This window comes from Eutrigla gurnardus (genome assembly GCF_963514095.1).
Source record: "Eutrigla gurnardus genome assembly, chromosome: 16".
Lineage (NCBI taxonomy): Eukaryota > Metazoa > Chordata > Actinopteri > Perciformes > Triglidae > Eutrigla > Eutrigla gurnardus.
The window spans coordinates 8,831,639-8,852,524 of NC_139927.1; the positions used below are offsets into that span (position 1 = coordinate 8,831,639).

Genomic DNA, 20,886 nt, shown 5'->3' on the forward strand with positions numbered 1-20,886 from the left:
GAGCGAAAAATCCCCGTCCGCTCACACAGAATGAAAAAGAAAAGTAATGAAATGCCACTCGCTACGACCAACTGATCTATAAGAGGGAAAAACAAAACAAACAAACCAAATAGATGGGGATGGGATTGCAATTTTCCTGTGAACCTGAAATAGCATTTACAAATAATTCTTCACACTTGAGTCTGCTTGAGGCGGCAGATGAGCGGGATTTACTTTTTTAGTATGTAAGTTAGAAATCAGAGATTTCTAGCAAGAAAAGCACCCATTATTTTTGCTATTGCTATGCAAAAAAACATTTTAAAAAACCGCATAATTAAAAGGTTTCCGAGGGGGACATAAAACCGAGGTTATGTGTCGTCTCCTGTCCCACCTGATCACAGAGGGCGGCTTGATCTCTCCCAGTGGGTGCATAAGAGGCGGAGGCGGCGGAGGGTCGTGGGGCCGCGAATACATTCGGTCCCCGGTACGGTTCAGCAGCTCGTTCATCTGGCTGTAGGGCAGCGCCGCCAGCGAGAAGGGCCCGTCCAAATGTTCCATGTACGAGGGAGCCCTGAGCAGAGAGATATGGTGTCCTCAACTCACATTGTCTGTGGTTCCCCCTTGCATTTCCCTCTATGTCTATTGTCATATACAATTGTATTCTTATCACCATTATTTTTTTCCCTCCCGAACTTAAACGCCACCTCGGCACAACAATAGATATTGAGGCTCCGCTCGTGCTACTTATAGAACAGACCCAGTTCTCCAGACTGGCATGGCCTCTTTAGGAAGAACAGAAAAAAAAAATGTCCTGCATAATTTTGATAGCTTGCTCTCACTTCTATCTCATCCAGGTGCAATGGATTCACATCATCATCATCAAGACTTTGTGGTGAGTAAGAACGTTTCACTAATTGATTCCCCATATGGCCCTTAACAATCAAACGACGTCTACCTGTGAGCCCTCGTCACACATTATCACTACACAGTGGAGAACGCTTCTACCAAAGAGTGACTCCCTCAACCTTTCCAGATTCAGTGAAAAATGTTCACAGGCTTGAAGGGATCGATGTAAAGATGTAAGAAAAATAATAATAAAACAAACAATGAGTGATGATTTTGCATAGCAGAACTTCTGTTGTGTTTTCTTCTCTCTTACTGTACTTTACTGTAAAGCATCAAAGGATGAAGATGACTTACCCCCCAGGTTGGGAACTATTATAATCGATTGGATGCTAACGTTCCCAGCCATTATACAGATGTGGGCTAAGGGTTAATGTGGTGCATGCGGGGTACAACACAGGATGTAAAAAAGGTGGAACAAAAAACATCTTTTTCATCTGCAGCAGAGTTGAAGGTAATTAGGAAACACGCTCAAGCTTGTTGAGTTCTGTTTTGAGAATTAATGAGAGCAAAATTTACACTTTGAACTGTTATAAGAAAAAATCAGAGATGACATGATGTTTTTCTCAGCGAGACTGTGGATCTAAATATTTTAACACAAGAAAAAATGGATCAAGTAGAATACTTTGAGGCTGTATCACATGTTTTAGTTACTCAAATAATTACAGTTTATCTGCTTCTTTCTGTATTTTGCGGCAGTTAAATATATATTATTTTTATTTCTGATGGAAAATGTAAATGTAGTAATTCAGAAGGTGCCTCGTCAGTACTGCTAGGCTGGTTCATGGTTCAGGTGAGTCCATCACAGTTATGTGGTCATAACATCAAGGAGCGGGCATTCACAACCATCTATATATGCTGACACTGCGGTATCATCAGTGCTCGGAGGGAAGAATTCAGATCAGCTATTCATGGCACTGACGAATCAAAAAACCACCGCTTTGCATTAAATATTTTAATCTTATTAATCCCATGGACTGGCAGAGAAATGATTCAATATAATATTGAGGCTCGAAGCACAATACATGCAATCAGCTGCGAGGAGCCTTAATTGTCGCTGAAGTGTAACATGCAGGAACTCGTTTTCTGTGGAGTGAGCTCAATTTTATTTTTGTAGATTATCTCCTGCTGAGAAATAAGTGTTTATCCAATCAGTGTTTCTGAAGCTCATTGATATTTGAATGCCATATTTCCACGATTACCAGCATGTGTGTAACGTTTGGTACCGCCTCACAGGCTAAGTTGCACTGGTGTAGACGCTTTGTATGTATGCCTAGAAGTAGACCTAAATGATTATATCTGAGAATTTCGGGTTACAGTTACAACAAACACTGGACATACCGGTTGTCGTGGAAACCTGCAGATCCGTTGGCCTCTCTGTGTTTGTCGTCAGGTATGTCTTGGGCGAGCTCCGCGCCCAGTGCCAGTTTCTGCCACTCCTTCTTACGATCGTGAGGCGCCCGCGGTATCTTCTCTGGCTCCGGCGGGCGGTCTATCGCCTTGATCTTTGGTGAGGACGATGATGGTGGTGGTGATGGTGGTGATGGTGGTGGTGATGGTGGTGATGGTGGTGGTGATGGTGGTGATGGTGTGAGACGAGGCAGATCAGGAGATGATGAGAAAAGGCAGGCGAATCCGTAAGAGATGTTTTGACAGTGGAGCAAAAGAAAAGGAGGCGAGAGGGAGAAAGAAAAGATGACAGATTAGCTTCTATTAAATACTTGTTATTTGTCACAAAACCAAACAAACGGGTTCAGATTACGACAACAGACACAGGAAACAGATTTAAGTAGAAAGAGAAACCTCAGTAAAAGTTTGTGTGACTGTACAGATCGCACAATGTAAACATGGATCTATGTTTACCCCCCTCGGCTGCACCCTCTCTAATTAACTATTCATGTGACACATAAATATCCATATACCAACCCCTCCCTCTTAGAAAGATTCACTTTTTTTTTTTTTTACATAGCAGCTATGGTCAAAACTAACAAATAGTCAAAGAGTGTACTGAGTTGGCTCTCTGAAGAGAAAAATGATATAATAAGTATATTTAAGGAAACACTGTAATACAAGCCTGGGAACGGGGAGTGTTAATTGACTGACTTGGACCAAATCAAGTCATCCTAAAAATATTTGCTCGTTACTGAAGTGTGAAACTCACAAAATAGTAATTAAGTGCCATTTGAAAATGTTTTTACGTATTTACTCTGGTCCATCGACAAATAACACTCCTTGCCACCCAGACAACAGCATGGCTTACACACACACGCACACACACACACACAAATAAATAAATAGATAGCTGTATTTTCACATACCTGCCCTGGAAGGTCTAAGTACCTATAGACCTGATCATACATGCGGGGATCCTGCAGCTATAGGAACAAAAAAAAGAAAAAAAACATAAGAGAAGCACCGGGGGGTCAAAAAAAAATCAACAAGGCGGCACAGGATTGAGCACAACACCGCTGCACACAGTCAGGCACAAAAACAGAGTGGGCGGTGAGAGAAGGAGGGACAAAAGGGAAAGAGGGGAAAAGAAAAGTGCTGTTAAACAGAAAATGACAACACATGGCACAGCTCGGGGGACGTCACAATGCAGGTGCTGTAGGACGCCGCGAGTCCCATCCAAACACACACGCACACACACACACACACACACACACACACACACACACACACACACACACACACACACACACACACACACACACACACACACTGAAACAAGACTGAGGTAGAAAGAGAGAGATTTCACTGGAATGGGAGGACACTCTGCAAATGGTGTGTTTCTACATGTGGGGAAAAAACTTCCAAAACAGCTCACACTGAAGAATGGCAAAACACACACACACACACACACACACATGCTCGAGTCAACTCAAAATAATACGTAACAGGTTAGAGCACAACAAAAGCACCGACATGAAGAAGAGATCATTTCACAGTTCAATTAAATACTCATGTGATTGAGTCAGTTTACTTAACCAGAGAGAAACAATTCCATTACAAACACATTTTCTGGCTTTATGGATAAAGGTGTTTGAGCACCAGGCAGATGTTATTCCATATTTTTTTTATGACAACAAATCCCCCCTCCCCCCCACCCCACCCAAAAAAACTAAACAAAAAAACAGCAGTGGGTGAGCAATACTTTCTGGTTTCCCGAGCCTGCCTGTTAGCACTCAGCCTCGAGCCCTCTGGTTTCATACTGAAGATATAAATCTAAAACACCAGTCACACATTTATGGTTTCATTTTTTAAAAGGGTTCAATCACTTTCTAACTGGGCACTGTAAATTGTAGGAGTAGCAACAATTTTTACAATCCTATTTCTAGGAGCAGAAACATTATGCAGGTTGAATGTGAATGTTGTATTATTTTGTTTCAAGGCAACGTATGAAAAACAGAACATAATTTCCTCACCCATTGAAACCAACACTGATTGATTGCATTATGTCACTTAGATCCTCCAGGATGGCACACCCTGCTTATTCAATAAGTGTGTGTGTGTGTGTGTGTGTGTGTGTGTGTGTGTGTGTGTGTGTGTGTGTGTGTGTGTGTGTGTGTGTGTGTGTGTGTGTGTGTGTGTGTGTGTGCGGGCAAGTGTTCAAATGAAATGAAATGAAACATGCTGGCTGATTCAACACAACATGGGTTGTGGACATCATCTCCTCTGCTTCGGATAAGTGATGTTGATTTTGCCTGTCCACTGCAGTGGGAATAAATCCTAATGGTAATGCACATTGATTAGGTTCTGATTCATCATGGCCCATTACCCGTGATGAGGCATTGGCTGAGGGGAAGCCTCCTCACTCTCTCACACACACACACACACACACACACACACACACACACACACACACACACACACACACACACACACACACACACACACACACACACACACACACACTCCTGCTCTGCTTGAGCACATTTATATATCAGGACTGACAAACTGGATATCAGCAATTCACCATGACAACAATGCCTGCTGAGGCTGAAGGAGCTGAATCAGAAGGTCAAATATTTTAAACTTTCATCCCACGCCATTTTTTTCAAACAGTGCAGAGCCTCAAAAGTATTGATAAGCAGATTAATTTGAGGCTTGGAAATATTGTAGGAAGTATAATGGAGCGTATTACTCAGTGAACATACTACAATACTACATTTTAGACTATCATTATGGGACTATGTTGACATTGTGACATGTGGTACACAGATAATCAGGGCAAGTAAAACACATAATGCCATCAGACAACCATCTGTCCAACAGAGAGCATGACAGAGTAACTGCTTTAATGCAGCAATGGATGTGAAAACAGCAAAACGCACAATGTGAGAGGCACACTGTGTTTGTATATGTGAGAAAATAAGAAACAGTGTGTGTGTGTGTTTGAGTCTGTCTGTCACAGCCATTATAAATGTGGCTAATTTCAGAGGGCTATGCGCCTCCTCTAAGTCGTCATCCTTCATCTGAATGGAGTGGTTCTGGCAGAGAAAGTGCCGCTGTGTAAGCACTGCGAGTCTGTGTAATGCTGCAGTTGTGGATTTATGTTGTGCACAGAGCGCTTTCTGTCTGTGCCCACCTCCGTACTCACTGCTACGTGCGTTTCTGTGTGTACCCGTGTGTCTCGTATGTTTGTGTGAACGCCGAATGTGACAGACTCAGCAGAACTGTGGCTGTGTAACCGGGTAAATGACCCCGCAGGGAGGCCCACCGAGGCCCACGGCGACTGGACCACCCTGCTGCTGACAATAACACAAACCCCCTCACACAATACACACCCACACTGCTGCTGCTGCTCTATTGGATTTCGGTTGTACCGACTGGTACAGTAATTACCTTTTGAACCAGTCCTAATCATACAATCAAAGCATGCAAATGTGTAGGTGTAACTATTATGATTGATTATCTCTGTCAGAAAGTGTTAGTTTGACCACGACGATGCCAGCGAGGCAAACAAGTCATCTAAAGAGGGCTCCCATTCAAAAGAAATGTGCAGTTAATTCAAATCCACGAGCACCAAGTTGTTGTCTTGCTGTTAGTGAAGTGTCGACTCCATGGCTGTGTCCCAAATTCATTAGTTTCATAATATCCTTTTCTTCTTCACAGATGCTGAACGTGTAAACTGACATGCAGGCCTCGGTATTTTTCAACCTGGACCCTTTTTTACTCAAATTTAGTCAAACAAATTCCCCTTTTTTTTGGAGGATCATTGAAGAGACTCCTGGTCTGCTATCACGAGAACAGAACTGGGATACAGTCGGGGCACGCACAGTAAACCGGAGGCTTGTTAGTTGTGAGGGGGGTGGGGGTGGGGGGCTCGCTTGTCCACAGCAGACCAGACGAGGAGTGGATAGAGGAGGGAGAGTGAAGGAGGGCTGCAGGCACGCTGCGTGGGAAGCAGATGCTTTGGCGGCGAGGGGAGAACGAGGAAGGTCTTACCTCTGGGGTAGTGAGGAAGGGAGGAGGGGTTTCAGAGCGCACTCTTATAAGGCCATTGGGACACACAAGATAAGGCATTTCCAGCTGCACAGAGTTAGACAGAATTAGACCAGGATATCGAAAAGAGAATAAAGCAAAGGTTCAGAGAAGACAGAGGAAGAGAGATCCTAATGTCGTTTTTCAGCTTTTCTTTTCCAATGACACAATTCAGGGGCAATGACACTATCCTAATAACCACTGAAACATTACAAAATATCACACGCATGTCTTCACGGGGCTTAAATTAGCTGACAACGTCGCATACTTTGACTGGAAAAGTGGTGTTATCCAAGCAAACAGACGGCAAACTGTCTTTCTCCATTTTCTTGTACAATTTTAATGCATGTCAGTCTAATAGAATCTGATGATAATGTGATCTAATGCCTCACTTGCTCTTGCACCTGTAATGACTGACACACACTGAAACAGTTGCACTAGCTTGCAGTGTGTTTGCTATTTTGCTAGCTCCTGTCCTAAAGTGTGTACAGACAGTATGCTGCCTGTGTGAGCAGGTCATAAGAAACCATCTATATCTAATATGACAGCGATCCAGTTTGGAGTCACCGCTGTCACATACCTGTCCCTTGGAGCGAAACAGGCCCTTTAGCGTATATACAGCAGTGCTGCGATGCCATGGCATCTACCATTGACTGTGCATGATTTAAACTTCACGTGATAATACTCATCATGCTAGTCAAGGTAGGAGAGCATACCGAACATCAATTGAGTGGATACACTTCTTTGCCTTCGTGCAAATTGCAGCTTTAATGAGGTGTTTGCATAATCTAAATCATGTTATATCTCTCATGTGTAATAATAAGGTGCCGTCAAAGAACAAAAACAAAAATCTGCTTCTGAAATCAAAGCGGTTAGAGGGTTTCTCTCTGGTCAGGGCTGCCTGGTACATCATGTAACTGTAATTGTGGACTAGGGAGGCTGAGATAATGAACATGAATATTCTGTTGCCGGAAGACAATGATATGTGTAAACATGACTTTTAAGCCAAAGATGTACGCTGTACTTTACTAATAGTTTAGTCACAATTAAAGGTCGATACATTTCTCTATTTATCTGTATCTGAGCAATAAAGAATCTGCACATTGACTTCCAACACTTTCCGGATGCAAGACTTTCTGTTCTGTGCTGGACCTTTTTTTTGGTAAGTTCTTCTCCTGATCCAAATGCCCTTAAAGAATCCCCTCGAGGTGAACTGTGCCCAGCGACGCACAAAAAGCCCAGTGTGTGTGTTGACAGTGAGAGCAGCCTTGGATGTGTGCAGCTGCTGTGGCCCGTAGCAGGCCACTGTTCACAGTGTCAGTCTCGCTCCGTCTCTGCGTCTCGCGGCTCCGAGCTCGCTGTCTCCAGACTCTTGAATGGAGCGTTGCCGTGGCAACCTCAGAAAGTGGGGGGTTTTATTCTGGGGAGAGGTCAGGCACAACTTAATGGTGGAATCAGTAAGCAGTAATGATGGAGACATGACCCTATTGGCTTACTGCTTCTGTGTGTTTTTTGGGAATAAGAATGAATTGGCAAATGTTTTTTTAAAGAAAAGATCCAAAACATTCACTGATGCTTGGAATGAGAAACGTTTTGGGATGAACAGAAAATGTCTCTGAGGTTTCCTCAGGTCAGACCTGAACGAACCAAACGTCTGCTTGAATGTCCCGGACGTTTTCTGATGAGTCAAATTTGATAGGACAGTGATTGTTTCGTGTGTCTTCAGAGTTACTCGGGTGAAATCGCAGATGAGCTTGCCGGCACATTATTACATTACATAACAGCACAGCCGACCATGTTGTCCTTAAAGGTTTCCACTAGCTGACTCCTCGTGTGAAATCCAAGCACTTAACGATGTAAATGGTTTGACACTGAACACGATTTCTCCGTTGCAAACTGATCTCCTTGTAGTCATTAGATTCTTTCGCCTTTTGCACATGAATCGGGGGGCCAGTCACCTGTGAAAATGTGGGTAAAACTTGGACAATGAATCCAACCTCCTCATTAATGTGCAACAGTGGACGCCCACTGATTTCATGAGGACTGACTGCGGTATGTTTTGACAAGAACAAATCCAGAGACGAATTCCCCACTTCAGTAGAATTCTACAAAGTAGATGAAATTTAAATGTCAATATATTCCACTATGATGATGAGACATTTCCAGCTGCCTGTGTCGGTGTGCGATTATGGGACATGAGTAGAAGTGAGGGCCAAAGGGGCTTCTCCACAGGGGATCCAGTCGGGACAAACCTCGATGCAGCGTGGACTCAAACACTGATCTCGTAGAAAAGCTAGCGACTTTTTCTTTCTCTTGTTTCTCCTCCGTTCCTGGGTCTTTTTCCTCTCACTCTTTCTGACTCCCTTCAACCGGCTCAGCACATAGTCTACCGCTAATTCACTGAGGGTGAGGCTAACACGGGAGCTAATGAGATTAGGACACTGTAGGCTTCTTTTCCCCTTCCCTCTGCCCTGTGCTGCTTTCCATCTATCACTGGCTGCTAATCTGTGTGTGCCTGTGTGTAGCGCACCGCGTGTGTGAACGTGGTTTTAGACCAACTATTAGCGATGCGACTTTGTAAGAAAAACGGCTGGTGATTGAATAAGACGAAGTAGGAGATAAATCATTTTAATCCTCATAACACAGATCTATTTTCTGTGATTTATGATACAATCCGGGGGCACGGACACTTTACATGAGGAAAGGTTGCTTGGGAACTAGACCTATTATAGGTGAATAACTATCAAATGCTATTGAAGAATATATATGACACATTTACACGCTAGTACAGTCGGAACGGTACATGGCTCCATGAGGAATGCCCTCATCGACACAGAGTCAGTCAAATGTTGTCCTTCAACACCCTGGGCTCAAATATTTGATTTGTCTTTCCTCTGTGGTGTAAAAGGAAACTCTGACCCGAACCCATGAACTGTGTCTCCCACTACACCAGCTGAAATCAATTACTTTTGCTACTCACTGGAAGCCATCCAAACCTCTTTTCCTGCTGAAGTGGATTCAAAGGGGTGATGAATCTAGAAAAATGTCTGAAGAGTCTACGACACAAAGCCAGGGATTCCTTAGGACATAATCCTGATCTCTGTTTATTAAACATGTCGGGACCTCTTGATTGCCCTTTGATAATTAGCACAAACCTTGGATGCCATGTATGTATTCATCTCTCCACCAGATGATGGGAGGCTGGAGAAGACGTTTGCCTTCACTTCCATTCAGTATCTTAAATATACGGTATGTAAGTTGCAAGGCTCGATGAGGACTGAACATTCTTGTTTTTCACTCATTTTTGCTGATCAAATGAATGATTCAAAGTGTCTGAATTAAACCAATTCATTTTAAAAGTGATTTCGCATTGTGATGCATATTGATAAAATGTGCTTATAAGTAATGTAATATTAAATTTGCCAAATGCCCGGCCAAACCGAATAATAGAAAGTCACAGGGGGAAAGTAAAATGAGTCGGAGAGTAAGAGTGAAGATGGACGAGGAGGGAGAAAGACAGGCAGAGCTGGCACATTGTCTGTCACGGAACGAAGTGTGTTGGCGGCCGATCTCGGATAGCGTCCCGCTGACTGACAGGTGGCGCGGCCCGCCAGGTCCTCGCCACTGCAGCTGCATAGTGGATCTATTTCGATCTGGTAGAGGACTTGTCTGTGCATGTCTGAATCTGTTTGTGTGTGAGCTAACGAGGACGAAGACGTCATTATTCAGAAGCAGAGAATGGTTTAGATCTGTAATCTTCTGGTGCAATAATAAGGTGGAGCACAAACAGTAAACACGAGTTACCGTCACACACACACACACACACACAAACACTCTCTCTTTGTGACTGAGAGGCATGTTGAGATGATGCGGCAGAGCCACTCAATGAGCTAAGTGATGTAGTGTAAGGTCGTGTTCGTTTAGTGTTTTCTCTGGCAGAAAAAAGCGCCGGGAGCGCTGGGGAATACTTCATCAAAAAAAAATGTTCCCCGGCCTCTTCTTCTTTTGATAAAGTGCTGCACATGGATTTTGTTCCTATGACAACGCAAACTTTACAACATGTCAATGGGTGTCGTTTCTCTTAGTGGCTGCATGCCGCTGAGCAATTTTAAAGAAGATGCTGGTGCCCAGAAGAAAAAAAACCCTGATGTGGATATTCAGCTTAAATATCAATGACTTATACACTAAATTTCACCCATGAGAGTGTGAGCGCACAACTTTCATTTTCCATCCCTCATCCTTTCAATGGCTGATTCTGCATGCTTTCCGTAAACACACATATCCTCTCCACACTGCATTTGCCCTGATCCTCATTCAGAGCATTTATCTGCCACGATGGTTACGCAAACCAACAAATATGTGTGCGTAATTCCTCTAATCCATGCTGCTCTCCATGTGAATGTCCTCTAGGCCTTTCCATGGGGTCTGCCTAACTGCCAGTATGGTGAAGAGGGAAATGAACATGGCTTTAAAAGCTGAGCCCACCCGGGGCTTTAATTAGAATGAAATCATTGGAATGAGCTTTGGCTACAAGTGGCCATATCAACTTAACCCTCTGAAGAAAATAATGTATTTTGTATTTTGTAAATCTTGGTGTGTTTAATTCGCTACCAAAAAGGTAATGACTGCTAAACCAGAAAATAACATACAAATATTCCTAATTTTACATCCTCCCAACTAATTCTTGGCAAAACTCCGTCGTCTCTGCGACCGTTCCCACAAAATGAAAACCCTCATAACCAACAAATTATATCCTCTCCATTCACACAAACCCTCAGTGGAAAGTCACTCTCCTTATTTCTCATTGAAAGGACTATAATAAGCTTTGATTGACTTTGAGGGGGCAAAATGTGGAGCACACCCTGCTTCCCACGCAGGGACATGCAAGCTGGTGCTGATTAGAGCTCTTGATGCTGAGGGTGGGAAACCCCTCTTTTTGGAGGAGGGGCATTTGATGTGGGATAGGGGCTTTCTGTGGATGTGCAAGAGCTCTTTTATTCAAATAGTGTGTGTCAGTGTGCACAAAAATCTAACATCAGATTGCGTGTGTGTGTGTTTGTGTGTGTGTTTGAGGCAGAGAGTTGGGACACATTGCAAGGGCAAGTGAACAGCAGATGCTCCCATTAATTAGCCGTGATCACCGCACAGTGAACAAGTAACAGGGTTGACTGGAGGAAGACTCGATTAATCTATGAGTGGTGGTTCGTTAATGCATTAGATTACATGGTATGAAGCCTGTGAATCGATCAGTGCATCGTCGTTGATTCAAGGAGTACTCATCGGCCTGCAACCGTGGAGACCACAGGGAGCCTCGTCGTCACTCTCACTGCATGTCTCCCAACTCGACAAGCTCACACCTCGATCTATTGCAGCAACCAATTAACCAGCGCAGTCTTGAATCGTTGCATGAAAACGGAGCGAAATGTGCCGTGCACCGCCGGGACCCCGTGGTTGTGATTGTTCGGACATACCTTCTGTTTTCGCCTCTCCTTCCTCTTGTCCTCGGTGTCCTGCAGCATCTTCTCTCTCCACAGGTCGAAGAAGTAGGACGGATTGGTGTAGAACTTCAGGCCCTCCTTCCCATCGTCCCTGCAGATAGACGAAAGAAACCAAGGAATTGCATTACGTTTTGGTTGACAAGTCGTTTTTAAGAAGCTTATTATTTTATAATCATAATAGTTGCTGAATAATTTTCTGTTATAGACTTATTTAACCTTCTATTGGTTTCTACATAAAGGGAAATACTTTAGTTCTACAAATATGTATTTCCTCTTAAAATGCAGGATGCAGACAACGTGGACAAATCTGTTGAATAGAGAGTGAGGGAAATGTTTGATAATAATCGATTTTTCCTTTCCTGTTCTCTGCCCTCGCCTCGCTCAGTCCGCTTTCCTTTAGGAAATCATATCGGTTTACCATTTCCCATGAATAATAGCTCATGTTCTGTGTTATCATACATTCCTTCTCAACTCTGTACCAGTCTCTGTCTTCTTCACTTGCATTACAGAAGCATTTGTGGCCGGTGGTGATAAGGAGGGAAAAGGGAGAAAGACTTGTGACAGACACAGGTAGTTATCACATCAAAAGGTCTTCCTTGACAAGTTATTATACACAAATGTCCACAGTATGCTGTCCTGAAATGTCATTTCACATCAGCACGGGGATAGTTCTAAATTGCCCGGCTGATGTCTTTCTGTTGCTTTCCAAAATGTCTTTTTTCTCATTTATATTCACAACTGATGAGTTGAAAGCCTCTAGCCTCGGGAACATCCTCAATTACAAATAAACTTTATGGGCCAACAAGCCGACGAACAAGCCGACGAACGAGCCATCCATCAGAGCACAAAATTGTTCTCCACTTTACTCTCAATTTAACTTTAAAATTTACAAAATTTAGGGTGAAATTTCCGATATTGTGCAGCCATAAAACAAAGTATTTGAGACGTCGCTCTCCCTAGCAATGTTTTCCAGCTCTAGAACCCCAAAGTGTTTCAGGGCCAGACGAGATATATAATCTCCAAGCGTATTCTGGGTCTACCCCGGACCTCTTATGAGTTCTGCTCCGACACGGAGGACCATGTGGCTTTACTCCGAGCTGAGCCCAGCCATCCTACAAAGCCATTTCGGCCGCTTCTATCTGTGATGCAATTCGGTCCCCAAAGCTTGTGACCACAGCTGAGGAATGTTGATGGACTGTTACATGGAAAATGTCAACTTCTTCTTCATAGATAGACGGATAGACTGAATGAGAGGAGCTATTTCTGGCATACCGTATGCAGTCTGCATATGACCTAATTTACATCAATAAAACCAGGTGTTTAACAATAACATTATTGATCTAAATCACCTCTCTGTGTAATGCAAATTAACTTACATGTGTTATTCTCCTGACTGTCAATAAAAACTATTTCTGCACAGGACTGAAGGGCACATAAAAGGTATTTCAGGTGTCTTTTGACACTAAAAGAGAATACCGAGCTTATCGCAACCATCCAGAGGTCCCAACTCGAACTTAGCCGCCTTCACCCAGTGTCAGCCACGCTTTGGGAGGCAATTATTTGATGCTGACACAGATAAGAGCAAGAATACGGAACATGAAATAGCTTCAAAAGGCAAGAGTGGAAAGTTTAATGACATGCAACACAACAAAGGGAAGAAAATAGATTCCAACAAGGGGGAGAAGGAAAAAGCCGGGGAGAGAGAGAGAGAGAGCGAGTGCAGTGGGAGTGCGCTGTGGGAAGTACTTGAGTGTTTGTGTAAATCATTATACATGGTGTTCGTTCTGTGTATATTTGAGGTGTGTGTGTGTGTGTGTGTTTTCTTTTTCTTGTGCGTGATAGAAGGAGAGAGAGCAGAGCAGCTGTGTTCGGGGTGGATCTGAGCAATAACAGCCTGGGGAGGCGTCCCAGCGAGACTCCTGGTGTGAAGTGCGGAGAGGAGAGCCGAACAGAATGAGGAGATGAGAGGTACGGAGAACAGAATTCGGAGAGGACACTACATTTTATATATCAAATGACAAAAAATGAACCAGCAATCATTTATTTAAATCATACCTCAAGCAGAAATAAAATGCGATGATTTCCTGCCTTTCGTTGCTGTCAATTGTTGTCGACAATTAAAAGAATACCATCAACTAAACATATCGTTTTTCAATGCATCCCACTGGGCCCATGATTTGTTTTTATCTGTGAAATTATTTATTGTCGGGTTGAGTGCTAAATGCCCTAAATGTAAATGTAAGTGATAATGAATGTAATAGCTAGTGTCAGCCCTAATATTAATACATAGACACATACTGGATATTCCATCACTTATCTCATGGACACACTACAGCGACAATCTTCTATAATAGATACCTAATCCACTCTACTTGACCCATGTGCTCAGGGTTACGCCATCAGCTGTTATTCAAGGAGAGGTGAGAGCAACTCCAGACAGAACTGACCTTAAGGTTTACAAAGTGCATGTTTTTATGTCCAGTTCAACTATGACCATTTATCTTTAATAAAAACTGCCTTTAGCCAGCACGAAACAAGACATTTAAAGTCAGAATGAGGAATATTATTTTGCTTGACCGTGTCGAGGCCCAGAGATTTAAAAACAACCTCACCCAGGGCAGGTATAAATACCACAGCCTACACCTTCCTCCCTATAGTGCGTGTACGTGTCTGTACACTCAAATAAAAAAGATTGTGCCTGTAACCTTCTCCGACTGGCTTGGTCAAAGTGAGCATATTACACAGAGATGGGTCGTGGAAGATGCCGGAGGAGAGAAAATGGAGTGAGAGGGGGGAAAAAGTGAGAAAGCAGCGGGGTGAGAAGGGCGAGTGAGTGCTGGCCAGCAGAGATTTTTATGGATTATTTATCTTGAGATGACTCTATCTATCGCTCAGCTTGCCCAGCGCAATGCTCAAAAACCAAGAAATGTCTGGAGTGAAAGAGTCAAAAGCCTGCCAATAATAATAATAATAATAATAATAATAATAATATATCTACCAAATAAGGTGCACAAGCAAGTCTTTCAATACATGCACAATCTAGGCTATCCGAGCTCCAGGTGTCTTTCCTTTTCTCTATCATTGTGAACATTTGTGTAGTGCACAGTAGGGTGCTATCAGTCTTTCTTTACACCTTTCAATAACAAAGAAACACATTTCCGCCATTCTCCAAACTGAGGAGACTGGAAGAGATCGATATTTGAAAGGTTGATATAGTAAGTGTTATGCTGGGCTCAGAAAAGGTGCTGCGATTCAACCTTCCTGTTGTAGATAACGTTAGATTTTTCTTAAAGAATGAAACAATGGCGCTTACCCATCTCCTATTGTAATATCATCACTTGCAAAAAAGTGGGTATTAAAATGCACATTATCACTGACCTTTAGCATACCCAGAATAACCCCTGAACATGTTTCTTTAAGTTGATGAAACGGGCTGGATTCTGACCTGTAGGGCGAGAGGATGTTGAGGGGTGGTGGCTGCTCGCATGTCTGGAAGGTCTCCTGCAGTGGGACAGGCAGCGACTTGCGGTCGAACAGCTGCTGGTCCTGAATGGTGGAACTCCTGAAGGCCTTCCTCATGGTAATGTCCTGAAGCGACACTATGGAAGGGAAGGAAGGATGGAGAGAAACAAAGAGAGAGGGAGAATCAGGGTTATTAAATTGGGATCTTTAAGAAACATGTGATACACGTATGCTTGCCAACCAACAGACTTTTCATTATTATAATCAAAATTGACTTTGACATCATCACTTAAACAGTCAACGTTACGGAGCACTAAACCTATAACAAACCACTCATAATTCTCCCTTGAGCTAATGCTACATGACTGTCCTAATTGGCTAATCCCCCCTAAGCAAACCCACACATGACAGCTAAACTGAGCTGGGCCAGGCCAGGCTAGGGTCATCTGTTCGAGGCTGTGGGGATAATTGCCCTTCTTTCATGCACGAACAGCTGACATTTTCAGAGGGCAAAAGAATAACTCGATACTGCACAGCTGAAGCTTTTCACAAAAAAAACAGGTTGGAGAAATTGCTGAGGGGAAGAGGAAACACAACCACACTTATGCTAACCCTCAATCTGGTCGGGCCATGTTGAAAACTCTTGGAACGAAATCCAGAGTGTCGCAACTGGATTTCTGGATGAAACATGAGAGTGTGGCAAATGGATGAATACACTTTACTGCTGCCATAAGGAAGGCAGAAAAAGTCATGTGGCGTATAGAAAACATATTGTACTGTACGACACACGCACACCATAAAACTATTAAACGCCATAGAATCAACCAGTGAACTATAACCCAGAACAGTAAGTCGGTCTCTTAAGTCAAACCATTAGAAACTGAGTTATCATGATAATTCGATGCTTGTCTTAATAAAATGAGACACCATTTTACCGTCTAAAAGGTAAACTACCACGATCTGATGTTCTACATTGTGGCAGTACAGCTGGGTAATTACTTCCACAGACTCAGTGTAGTGACGGGCCAACCACTTCAGGCTCTGAAGTATCAATATTAATAAACACTATCAGTGAGCTGAGGTTTGGTAAGTTCAGGGAGAGAATGGCAGCCGAAGAATGAGAAGAGGGAGATAATGAAACTGCACTGACACAACCGAGGCAGGGTGATGCAAATAAAGGATGGACAGAGTGGAGAGTGAAGAGCCACTTACAGTAAACAAAGAGCAGGAGCTAACTTTTAGGAAACATTCACAAGAAATACACAAGAGGGAAGTGAAGAGTGGAGGGAGACGCGATAAAACTAATATGGACAAAATGGCAAATAAGAGAAAACTGTACGAACTTCTATTGTAAACGTAGGTCGAAGTCAAAACGTGAAGTCAAGTCTGTGAATGTTGTTGGGGTAATAAATAGTTAACCTTTGTTTTCTTTTCCAAATAGTTTGGTTAACCGGGAGGTTCGTTTTTTGGTGAGTACAATCTTGTTATACGCGACATGGACAATGCCAAAAAAACGATGCAAAATAAGACCCAAGTTGTAATAAATTAGCCTTTAAGAACTTTGGATCGCTGACTTCAACGTAATAAACTTAATTTGCCGAGATCAGCGACATAAGAGTCGACTAATGAGGAGAAGGAGGAGGGGGATCGAAGCCAGGGAAATGCCAGGGATAAGTGGGAGTAATAGTGAGATCTAAGAAGTTGAAGTAGATTAGAGACGTTAAGGGATAAAGATCTGGGAAAGGAGATATGGACATTAAAGTGATGCTTGATTGATTCCTGTAGGGCATTGGACTTTTTTCATGTGACCTTTTTCCACAGGAAGGTCAGAGTGAAGGTCAGAGGTGCACTAACTTTCTTCCTGTCACTGCTTAGATAGTGTTTTTTAGTGCTATATGTTAAGCAAGAACGCCGTGTCTTGCCAACCAAATGCATTCAGGGAGAGCGGAGCACTGTCAGATGGTGTGGCGATATGTGCAAAGGCAAAAAAAAAAGAAGAGAGAGGCAGCGCAGACATGTGTGTCGGGATGAATCTGATGCAGAGTGAGGTGGCTGTAAACCTCTGCCAAGCAACACTGAGCACTGACAGAAGCACACTGCACTAATCAATGTGGGCTGAAACACAGAAGGCACACACACACACACACACACACACACACACACACACACACACACACACACACACAGATGGATATGCTAGCATGATGTTCTACATCCTAATTAGGAAATGTCACTTATTCATCTGAACTACCAATTACACCCATTTAGTCAAGACATTCAGCTAATGAGAAAAATGGGAGTGTACGCATTTGCGATTGAATGAGTGAGGTAGTAAAGAGGGTGTGTGTGTGTGTGTGTGTGTGTGTGTGTGTGTGCGTGTGTGTGTGTGTGTGTGTGTGTGTGTGTGTGTGTGTGTGTGTGTGTGTGTGTGCGATGTCGAGCAGCGTCAGGTGTAGCAGCAGCCTCTGATCTCAGCCTTATCAGTAAGCCAGTGGTGGACAGTTTATCTCTCTCCTGCATATCTTTCTCTAAGACAGATAGCATCTCGCTGAAACACACTCAACCAAACAGAAGTGAGGAAGTTCTCGACACACACACACACACACACACACACACACACACACACACACACACACACACACACCTCCTTTAGCTTCCCTTGAAGTCTCAGGGAATTTAATGTTTTCCCTCTTTCCTCTCTTCGACCCCTCCCTCGTAGAGATGCAGTGCTACACATAACCACTGAAGATAAGAAAAGGCATAGGCCGAGCTGACTTTTAGCATGCAGCCATGGTTCTCTATTCTGTTTTATTTCAATGCAAATGTTACCCCATATTTCCCCTCCAGCAGGCTCCCTCCTGCAGCCCTGAATTACTCTCTCTTGAGTTTATACTCCATCTTTTTCTATCCTTCCCTTCTCTTGTAAACATGTTTATTGTTCGTTGATTTTCTATCACTGTGTCTTGTTCCTCGCTCTTCTTTCATAAACAATGGAATCCTCTGTTGTGGCCGAGGCAAAATGTTGCAAAGTAAGAAGGACTTACTAAGAAGTGAGCAGCTGAGCTCTCCCTCTGTGTGTGTTATCCCAGCTTCTCCTTGCTTTATTAGCATAGCCGTGCCAGCCGTGCGTGCTTTGAGTGCATGTGAGCGTGAGCACCGCAGGCTAGCTCATGGCTGCTGATCTACACTGAGCACACATAGCGGTTACAGCTGATAATGCGGTCCCGATTGACAGTGTCGTCATGGAAGCTAAACTCCTCCTGCTTCATGCTGGTTTACATGTAAACCAGCAATAGTGAACACATCTATGCACGCACATGTCCAAGTTTCCTGTATCCACTGCATGCTACAGGTCTACCAAGGGCACAATATATGCATGTGAGAAAACCAAAACACATTGAAGCACTGAATCTCATCTGAATATACTTTTCTGCTGGTATGTAGAAAATCGTCCAGACTACATTCTTCCCAGACAGAGGGGAAAATAAAATAGCAAATAAGTTTCCGAGAAACGGGGAGACCTTGGCCCCATTTTAGAATTATAATACACCTAATACATATGGTATGTACAGGTATTGCTGTGGTGAGCAGGCTTATTTGAATAGCCCTTTATAGAGAGAGACAGAAAGACAGGGTGAGATACAAAGAAGATAAGGCGAGGTATGCAAAAGTGCCAGATAAAATAAGAATCAAGGAGGATTAACAAGCAGTAGAAGACAAAAACCAAAGAAAACGGAGAAATGTAAATAATGAAAGATCAAAATGTCATGTGACAGACGCAAAGAGAAGAATATGAAATTGGCAAGAGAAGAAGAAACTTCTTAAGGAATGAAAAAAATGGGACATAGAAGGACTAAAAGAACAAGCGGAGGCAGAGAGAGAGAGACTACATAAAGAAACAGTTAGAGCCCACAGAGTCTTGAGTTGGCTTTGTGGCCCTCCAAAGTGGCCTGTAGCCAGTGCAGTGATATAACGGTGCCATTAAATCGGGGATACAGGCCATTAGTTTGGTTGGCTGGAGTGATGGGGGTGGGGGGAGCCTGACGGCGCACAAATAGGATCCACGTAAGATGGAGGGAGAGCGGAGATCAATCAGAGAGATGAAAGTGGGCCGGGGTCAACAACAAAGACAAAGAAGGTGTGTGTGGAAGGGGGCAGTCAGCGGTCAGGAGAGGAGGGGAGGAAGAGGACGAGGGGAGTGGAGGCATAAAGGGCAACACGAGGGACGGTATCCTTTAATGGCTTGAAGGGTGTGGGCAAGGTGAGTGTTTGTGTGTATCAAGTTGAACATGCATAAATCCATGTGATGAAGCACTTTTGACCTCAAACGCTGCAACACCGATGACACCGCATACATCACTCCGGCCTCAGCCCCATCTCGCATCCTTCCGACCTTCAGCTGAACATCTTTCATGCCGTCCCCACTAGGAGTCTGTATGCTTTGGGCTGATAAAACATCATTCACTGCAGTGTTTCGGTCTGCTCCGTGTTTGAATCCTGTACGTCTTGAACTGCTTCGTATCTGTGTAACTTGGCCAAGTGGGCCCAAAGTGCAGCAGTGCCTTTGGAAATGATAATGATGGTAAACAACAGTTGGTTCAGTGAATAGCAGTTATTATTTAGTGAGAGAGTCTCACAACATCAGGGCAGAAGCTTTTCCTCAGTCTGGTCGTTCACAATTAACTCCCTTTTGTTTGTTTTTTTTACATTGATAGAGAGGTTGTTTACCACCAGGCCTCCTGTCTTTACCCTTCCTGCCTGTTTACTACTTTTGGGTGAGTCCCACCACTGTCACCTCACATTACATAGCTGTGAATCAGAGACCATTTCTGGGTGTAATCTGTCAGTTGGTCACTGAATTTACTTTATTGTCATTGAGGGTTTTTAAAGAACTTCAAAGAGGCTTGAGAGGGATTTTGTTAACAGTATCTACCGTATGAACTACTCATTGTGTGCTCCGCTCTCCCCCATTCTCCCTGTCTTTAGTCCTGATTTATGGTCCCATCCCTGCCTGCACTCTTTCCCCTCAACTCCTCCTCTCACGCTGACCACAGACTCACACGGACAATTACGAGGCAAGTCATACGCTTGTGCTAAAAGCATACACTTTCAACAGTGTACAGCAGCGTGGGTTTGAGAGTGCACGGGTAAAAACAGGGTGGGGGTGGGGGATGAAGGGTGGCATTTACGGGAAACAAACCCCTCGCTAAACCCCGCCCACAACCGTCAATCTATCGGTCCCATTTATCTGACTTCTCTCCTTGAAAGCACCACACACCGTGATGCTACCTTTCTATTATAGTGATGATAAAATGTGCGTTATTCCCATTTACAGTACTACTTCATTTGGCTAGAAGTGTGTGTGGAGAAGTTGAACTGAGTGGGAAATCTCTGCAACCTGCAGAGGAGGCCATTTCTACCTGGCCCAGAAAACTCTGCCGTACGATCCTTTTACACTCCGCTGCTTTTGCTGCAGTGCCCTGTATTATGCGCCCATCCCTCTATCCCTCCATCTTTCTTACTCTCCTCCTCCCCTCCGACTCCCACCCCACCCAAGCAC

General features: G+C 43.6%; 1 protein-coding gene across 2 annotated transcripts in view; it reads right to left on the reverse strand.

Annotated features, from left to right (window-relative positions):
- wasf1 (WASP family member 1) overlaps positions 1-20,886 on the reverse strand; it is a 47,816-nt gene that overhangs the window by 1,847 nt on the left and 25,083 nt on the right. The window contains exons 4-9 of one of the 2 annotated variants that reach the window (XM_084030942.1): positions 15,310-15,463; positions 11,838-11,955; positions 6,331-6,414; positions 3,201-3,257; positions 2,224-2,387; positions 371-550 (exon numbers count right to left, since the gene is read on the reverse strand). In XM_084030942.1, coding sequence (XP_083887068.1) covers positions 371-550; positions 2,224-2,387; positions 3,201-3,257; positions 6,331-6,414; positions 11,838-11,955; positions 15,310-15,463 — 757 coding nt within the window. The remainder of the gene's footprint in view (positions 1-370; positions 551-2,223; positions 2,388-3,200; positions 3,258-6,330; positions 6,415-11,837; positions 11,956-15,309; positions 15,464-20,886) is intronic. The other variant, XM_084030943.1, reaches the window with a different exon arrangement.